The sequence below is a fragment of the Stegastes partitus genome, unplaced genomic scaffold (assembly GCF_000690725.1).
Source record: "Stegastes partitus isolate 25-593 unplaced genomic scaffold, Stegastes_partitus-1.0.2 Scaffold2248, whole genome shotgun sequence".
In the NCBI taxonomy this organism is placed as follows: Eukaryota; Metazoa; Chordata; class Actinopteri; family Pomacentridae; genus Stegastes; species Stegastes partitus.
In genome coordinates this window covers 134625-142691 of record NW_007579979.1, presented here as the reverse complement: position 1 = coordinate 142691, position 8067 = coordinate 134625, and the positions used below count along the sequence as shown (strand labels likewise).

At 40.3% G+C, this 8067-nt stretch overlaps 1 protein-coding gene across 1 annotated transcript; it reads left to right on the top strand.

The window, feature by feature from the left end:
- Positions 1-1626: 1626 nt before the first annotated feature.
- On the top strand, positions 1627-7951 carry LOC103374447 (charged multivesicular body protein 6-like). The gene is made up of 8 exons (XM_008304541.1): positions 1627-1927; positions 2526-2635; positions 3481-3568; positions 3647-3733; positions 3833-3898; positions 4178-4258; positions 4379-4451; positions 5352-7951. Exons 1-8 carry the CDS (start codon positions 1865-1867, stop codon positions 5399-5401), a joined length of 618 nt encoding a protein of 205 aa, XP_008302763.1. The 5' UTR covers positions 1627-1864; the 3' UTR covers positions 5402-7951.
- The last annotated feature ends 116 nt before the right edge of the window (positions 7952-8067 follow it).

The window sequence follows — 8067 nt, the reverse complement described above, 5'->3', positions numbered from 1 at the left end:
CTCAAACAGGAAGGAGACGTGCTCCGTTTTTATTAGATTTTTTTATTTATTTTTTGACGCTGTGTTTTAAACAGGCATCTACACAGACACCTTTATTCTCTTCAGCATCCGTTTTTTCGTTCATGTATTCTTAAAACGTTTGTGTTGTTTTTCATCTTTATCATTTAATATCTTCTAATATTCACACATTTAATTTTGTTCTACGTAAAAAACACAATTAATAATCCGAGCAGCTGTAAAGTGTGAAAAGAAACAGCGACTCTGGTTGACTTGAGTGTTTAATCGGGAGATTTCACTGCCCTCGTGTGGCCGCTTTGAGGAACTGCAGCAGAATCCTGTCCAAATGACAGCGCTTCTGGTAAGTCCCTTCAAAATAAAGTGTTACAACTTACGCCACCACAAATAAATAAATAAAAATATTGAACTAATTGTTTGAGGTAACAGCTGATAATCACGCAGCAGACAGGAAGCTGTGGCATCAGTAAAGGCATGTATTTATGTTCATGGTTTACCAATTCTATATTAAAAGCTGAATGTGAAGAAGGGAAAATTAAATCTGCAATCACTTTAAATTTGGCCTGTTGCATAATTTATTGTCATTTTCCACTTGTGTGATTGTGTGGAAATATTTTATATACACTTACATTACAGTATTATGAATAATGAGTAAACATTAATATTGTTTTCATTGTTTGCTAACAGTAAAATGACTATAACTAAAGATTAGCTGACTGTAGATTACCAGTAAGTAACAATGGCTACCATGAAGTGTTACTGTTCTATTAGAGCTGCAACATATTCAATATATTGATTAGTTGTCAACTATTAAATTAATTTCCATCTGTTTTGATCATCAATTGGTCTGTTTGCAGCTTCCTAAAGGGGAAGATTTTCTGGTGTCTTCCCTTCTCTATGACAGTCAACTGATATCTTTGGGGCTTTGGGGCATTTGAGGAAATCTCCTGGCGCTCTAATCAATGTTTTCTACAATTTTATGACAGTTTATAGGCCAAAGAACAACTAGATTAGTCGAGAAAGGTCAACCAAAAGTGAAAATAATCATCAGTTGCAGCCCTACGTTGACCTGAGTGCTGAATGGTTTGATTATTTTGCAGGTAAGTTCTTTCCTGTTTGCTCAGTTCCATATTCAAAACACTGTATTTGACTTGCCATATTGATTGCTTCTCAAAATAAGTTGCTATTTTAAAAAAAAGAAAAAAGAAAAGAAAAAGAAACCAGCAAAATGTCAGCAAGATTTGTAGTATAATAAAAAAATATTGGTTAACACAAATTACTGTGATATGTGAATTCAATTAATAAAACAGACCTCAGTATAATTTCCAGCATTCACAGCGACTGCTTTGGTCGATTCCTGATTTTTAATTTTTTTTCCCCCCCCGTTTTTAGTAGTTGTTTTGTTTGTCTTACTTTGAAAGTGATTGCTGGAAGTTTAGATTGACGTGACGTTCTTACTTCAGCTAGCTTGATTAAAGTACAACTGCAGTTCCACAAAAGCGCCACCAGAGGGCAGTGCAACCCCGCGACTTTTACTTCCCACTTTAAACCCAGTTTGGGCTGTGTTTGTATTTCCCCGGTTCTTTGTTTTAATTTAATTATATATATCGTTAATTTAATAAACGATCATCTGCCGTAGATTATCTTCAGCAGAGGTTTTCAGTTTTTGTTCGGAGAAAAGTTTGTCCCTGGCCAGACTCCGTCCTTCCTGATGTGGGTGTGGACACAGATGACTACACAAATAATGGAGGAGAAGCTGCCCAAGTCTTCCTCCTGAAAACAGTTTCACATTGAACTAGTTTCGCGTCCCTCTCCCGGCTGTACACTGTAGCTGGCATGCTGTGTCAGGATGGGAAATCTGTTTGGGAAAAAGAAACAGACCCGAGTGACAGAACAGGACAAAGCCATTCTGGTAAGAGGCACAGCGAGCTAGCATTAGCATGCTAACAGAACTGTTGGTGTTAGCCTCGACGCTCTGACCTGTCAGCAGAGCGAGCCGTGCAGAGCTGCGCTGAGATTTATGCTAATTTAAGCAATTTTGCATTTCAGGAATCTGATACAATTGTTTTATTAAACAGAACTAGATATTTTTTCACTCTTTAGAAGCGGCTCTTCAATTCGGCACGAGTATATTTGAAAAATAATGTAGTTAACTTAGTCTGACACCAATCTGCCCTATTTAATGTTCAGATTAAAGCAGTAGCAGGCAATGTGAAATTTGTAAAAATTAAAAGTTGTAACAAAAGGTAGTTTTTTTTTGTATGCCGATATTTCTCGAAGAGCCTCACAAATGTCTGGTGGTGTTGTTGTAGTGAAATGACTTGTGACAAATCATTAATTTAGATTTTAGCTGCAGTAGTCTGACAGTGCAGCAGGTTCGGTGACTGACAGCTGCAGTATCTCCACCCAGAACAGCAAGAAGCTGAAGGATTGTGTTAATAATTTATTCTGAGGTACGCCTGAGTGTACATTGCAGGTTTACATGTCACGCCTGTGCTTCTTTATTGCAGCAACTGAAACAGCAAAGAGATAAACTGAGGCAGTACCAGAAGAGGATCAACCTGCAGCTGGAGAAGGAGCGGCTTTTAGCCAAGCAGCTGCTCAAGAATGGCAAGAAAGAGTGAGTACAGAAAGAAATGACAGATAACTTTGTCTAGGGGGGAAAACATCTTACATTGGAATATCTGTGTGTTTTTCTTTTTCAAATGACAGCAGCGGATATGGAGTATTCTGGATTTGTCAACATCCAAATGCTAAAATAATAATTAAAGTAGGAGATAGTTTCCATGAGCAGCTCTGTGCAGAAGTTTAAGGCGATAAAAGCAAAATGAGGAAAGTTTAATTCAATTTACAGAGTGCAGTGAAAAAGCAAACAAGTCTAAATCAAACAGTTGTGACTCACGTTTGCTGTTATAATCCTCTTCAGACACAGAATACGTAACATCAGTCTGTTAAAGTGAGTCCATTCTGTCACTTTTAATGTTCCTCATGAGCAGAGAGTCACTGTGTGATGTTTGTCAAACACGTGAGATTTGAACCTGAAGCACTGTACAAAACATAATAATCCAGTAATATCACCAAAAACTAAATCTAAACTACTATCAAACTTATCAAGCTCTCAGTTTTCAGAGATGCTCGTGTGGATCTGAAACAGCTGGAAGCAAACAACAAACAAACTAAAATAAACTAATTAGATTAAAATTAATCCGACCTGTTACAGCCTCTGTGTTAACTGCAGCGAAAGAGAAAATGTGTTTTGTGTGTCTTTTGCTCCCTGTTTCTTGGTGGTTTTATGATGAACTTAAATGATCGCAGTCGGATTGTTCAAACAACTTAAATGCATTTAGGTTCCTACACTAAATTCTTTTTTTTTTTAGGCAGAAAGTTGTAAATAATTTATTGTGTTTTCTAATTTTCTTAGTTCAAGTTTTAATGTCCGGGTGATTCTTATTTTTTGTGTAACAGCAAAGCACTCCTCCTGCTGAAGAAGAAACGCTACCAAGATCAACTCCTGGACAAGACGGAGAACCAGATCAGCAACCTGGAACGAATGGTGAGTGAAAGGAGAACGGGACAGAACCGACGCTCGGCTCGGCTCAGAGCGACGCTAACATCTCGTCTCTGGTTTCAGGTTCAGGATCTGGAGTTCGCTCAGATTGAAAGGAAAGTCATCGACGGGCTGAAAGTCGGAAACGATTGCCTGAAGAAAATGCACGAGGTGGGAGACGGAGTTTTCTCACGTCTGATGCGTCACATGTTCATCGTATCTGCGTAATGTTTTTATTTATGGGCTCTGCTTGACTCTGTGTCCCATCAGGTGATGTCTATCGAAGAGGTCGAACGGATTATGGATGAAACTCAAGACGCCATCGAGTACCAAAGGGTGAGTCCAGCTTTATTATCAGGAAAATACAAGTTCATCTGTTTCTTTCACCTGCAGTAAGCACAGCCTCCAAAAGTCAAAATAAGGAGTTTTTTTTCAAAATTAAAAGACATTTCTTGGTATTTCTGGATCATCATAACACATTTAGCAACAAGGTTAGTCAGGCTTGAGCTAAATTCTTCACTTTTATTTGGGACTGTTTGGTCTGTGGCTAATGTCTAAACTAAACTTGAAGTAGAAAGACTCGTTGCTGACTGTGAGCTTGTTGTCTTTCTGCAGCAAATAGACGACATGTTGGCCGGTTCCTTGACGCAGGAGGATGAAGACGCTGTGCTGGCTGAGCTGGAGGCCATAACTCAGGTTAGTTTGATCAGGATCTAATCTGAAATCCAGGTTTGTTTGTTTTTTTAAAAAAATCAGATCACTTGTACAGACGTAAAATCAGCGCTCTGCTCTTCATTTGTATCTGAACTCTCTCAGGGAGACGTGGAGCTTCCTGAGGTTCCTACAGACAAACTGCCAGAAGTCCCCGAGGCTGCAGAGGAGAAACCAGGTTTGTGGTTTTTCTTTGTCTCAAAAAGACGAACCTTTCTATGTGAGATGAGGAATAGGAGCTAAAAGTGCTTTTCTGCAACACGATGGAGTGAAAGACGAGGCTGCAAGTCCAATGACTGCAGTGTTTTGCATCAGCTCTTGGGTTTAGCTGCTCATGGCTCATTAGGCCAAACACAACAACCTGCAGTAGATTCCTCAGCGTGTTCTTCTGCATTCTTTACTCGTTTTAGAAAATATTTCAGCGCTGCATTTTGTTTTTCACCAAGTATTGTAAACTTCTCCACACATTAACAAAAACAAAAACGCTGCTAATGTAGCGACTAGCTGGTGATGTTTCCTGAACCACATCCAGCTGCTGCTCACAACAATACAAAACTAAACAGGTAGAATACTTTCAATATTAAACACTTGGTCAATTTGATTTGAAGCGGAGCTCAAAGATTTTTCACAACAGCGCCGATTTTTGTTTTCAAATTTCAACTCCCCCATAATCAGAGATTGTTTGATCTACTTGTCCGATATTCCAGCTTCTGAATCAATGACATGATGAGAAATAACTGTGAAAATTTCAGGCTTTTATCTTTAATAGTTGCTGTGATATCGTCATTCAAACAGCCTAAAAAAAAAACACCTGCTGAAAGAAAAATAATTCGATTCAAGTATTTGATATGTGGAGCTAAAACTTCACAAATGCCATTTTAGATATCCAGAGTTTATGATTAATACGTTTCAAACGAACCAGAGATGGTCGAGCAGAAGGAACCTGATGATTTGAACCTGGAGTGGTGAGAAGAAATGTGTTCTAGCTTCACTGTAATGTCCATAAATTGGGTTCTGTGCAGTGAAAAGTTGATTTTAAACTGAGGAAAACCGTAGCGCTGCATCTTTTCCCTTTCAGAGCGGGAACGTCCGAGGAAGAAGCCAGAGCGAGAGATGCTGGCTGCGTAGAAGCGGCCTCCTCACGTCCACTCGCTGGCTGCTGAAGTCCTTCATGATCCAACGAACCACACAAACATTTTGCCGGAGAGCTCGCTGTCCCTCCGAGGCCCGCGACACGGCGACGGCGGCCGCGTCGCCGGGCTTCCTCCATCCCATCCAGCGGCTGTTTGTCCTCACGTGAAGCCGGTCCGGACCGGGTCACCGCGGCACCCGGCGGAAAAATGCTGATTTGAACCATGAAGACCTGTGAGATCAGATCATTGTGCCTAACCTCCGTCTGATTATTGCTCTTTGTTTACCACTAAATCATTTTACGTATAACCGCATGTCTGTATTTTCATTTATCACGTTTGTCAGCCTTTAAAGGGTCAGTTCAACCCAAATTACAAAAAGACCTCATTTGCACTTGGTTTTATTTTGGGCACATTTGGTTTATTCACAAGTTTTTGGGTTTTCTCTCTCTCTCTGATATTCTCGTGAATTTCTTCAAATTTGACGCAGCCATTGGCTTCACTGTGAGCATTAACTGATTAGATTTCCTCATGAAACACAATTAACTCCAGAATTTACGCGAAAATTACGAAAAAATTTGGCGCGAATGTCTAAAATTTGGCTGCACACACACACAGGATGAAACCAACAGCGAGGTGGCGACCGGAGAGCTTTGGTGGGAGATGAGTTAAACTAATCTCAACTCTGAGGCGACTACGAACGTGAGCGAAGGATTCAGATGATACCGAGTTCACCGAACCTTCACCGCATCGAAACAGCTTCCACGACGCTGGTTTGTACCGTTCAAACACAACGAAATTTAAAAAAACAAAACACATAACTGCACTCAGAACTTACGTTTCATATCTGATTTATTGTTTTAATTTTTTTGAATTGTCACCGTTGAAGTGAAAGTTAGCCAGTTTCACGCTTCAGGCTGGGTTACCACGGCAACCGGAGCCTGTAACATCACCGAGCGACCAGCTGTCAAAGTGATGCTTGATGTGTGAGTCATTTTATAAGTAGGAGGTGATTAATAGGTTAAAAATAATGAAGTGGTGATGTTTTTCTTTACTGCAGCGTCAAAAAGTTCTGCAGAAACACTTTTGTGGTTGTTGTTGTTTTTAGCAGCGTAACTCGGCAACAGAAGGAGCGGCTGTGAGCATATTTCACATTCGGTTGGGAACCATCAGCTGTTATTGGTGGCTGTTAAATGATGAGACTTAAGACTGTAGTTCAGCTCTGCGGCTTCGTACCTCGAGTATAGAGGAAACTTTGCGGAGAAAGAGGCCTCGGCTGTGGGAAAACGGTTTCATCCTTCACCAGGACAACATGCTCTCTTTGTACTCCATCACTACTTTGACCTTTTCCCTGAAATCAAATCTGCACTCGAGGGATCCCGTTTCACATTTGTACCAAAGTTGAAGAAGAAAATGAGCTTCTGAGCTTCTTGTTTGATGGAAAGCTGGAGTGCAGCAGGTGTCTTATAAGTCTGGAAATACAACCTGAAGGTGTTTCTTCTAGTTTGTTCAAGTTTTGGGATATAATCTCTGAATTTCTGCTTCTGTCTGAATGTAAGAGGTGAACAGAAATTCATCTGTGATGCTCAAGGAATTTACAAACAATATTTTACAAACTCAGCAGCAGCTTCTCTGTCCAGAAAACCTTAACGGAGTCCACGTATATGTTTAATTAGGACTGCTTTCTGCCTGCCCGTTTTGTTGCTTGCCTCTCTTTCTGAGAACCAACCAGAAGGGAAAATTAGTATATTTTATATATTTTTGGTTTAATGAAGGTGCCTCCTGTCTTTTCAAAGTCAGAATATATCTAGTTAGAAGTAGAAGATGATTTATTTCTGCCTTTTACTAATAATATCTTTTTCAACTGCCAAAAGGAATGACTTGAACGTTCAGCTGGACTTGGATAAAACTAGCTGCATATTTTTTCTTGCAATTTGGGTGAACTGACCCTTTTATAAAATTATTATCGTGCTGTGTAAAGTCTTATCGCCTCACACTCCAGGCCTTATCTCGGTCCGTGTTGCACTTACCCCCAACCCTCGCCGGAACTTTTCCCCAACTACCAAAACATTTTTGCATCACTTTCACGGAATATTCTCTCCGTCTGACCCCCTTTTCAAGCAGCTTAACTAATCTAATTCCGTGCTCCCCTTGTGGATTAGTTCAGTGTCATTGGAGAAAGGGCTAATCATATCGTCCGTGGGCTTACCTCCGCAGCCCAGACAACAGCTGGTAATCTCCTCCACGTAATAACTTGACAGAACGTGGATCTTTACCCGGCGAGTATTATCCACACTGTAATTATTTTACCGGAGTCGCTCATATAGATACGTGTTCAACTGCGGCAAGAACGGTGGCCTACATGTGTGCGGCTTAAGCATCTTTGAAGATCCATCTAACTAATCTGTAAATCAGTTAATCTGGCAGACAGAAAAACACCGATGACTAACACCATCAGGCAGCGAAATGCTCGTCTTGATTCGGAAGTTGTACCTCTATATCTCTCTCTGTATATTCTTTTTACAATAAAAGTGTTTTTTTTATTGTCTTTTGTTGCTTCACTGCAGCTTCGAAGGTTTTGATTCAGCCATTGAACACAAGGTGGCAGCAGGAGACAAATAGAAAGTGGGTTCGAGGGGAAGTCTGGAGTGTTTTAGCTCCACA

Excerpts from the sequence above, each read along its gene's own strand:
- LOC103374447 (XM_008304541.1), top strand. The coding sequence starts at position 1,865 with ATGGGAAATCTGTTTGGGAAAAAGAAACAGACCCGAGTGACAGAACAG. Across the intron at positions 1,928-2,525 it reads AACAGGACAAAGCCATTCTG|CAACTGAAACAGCAAAGAGA; the intron begins GTAAGAGGCACA and ends TCTTTATTGCAG. Across the intron at positions 3,899-4,177 it reads ACGCCATCGAGTACCAAAGG|CAAATAGACGACATGTTGGC; the intron begins GTGAGTCCAGCT and ends GTCTTTCTGCAG.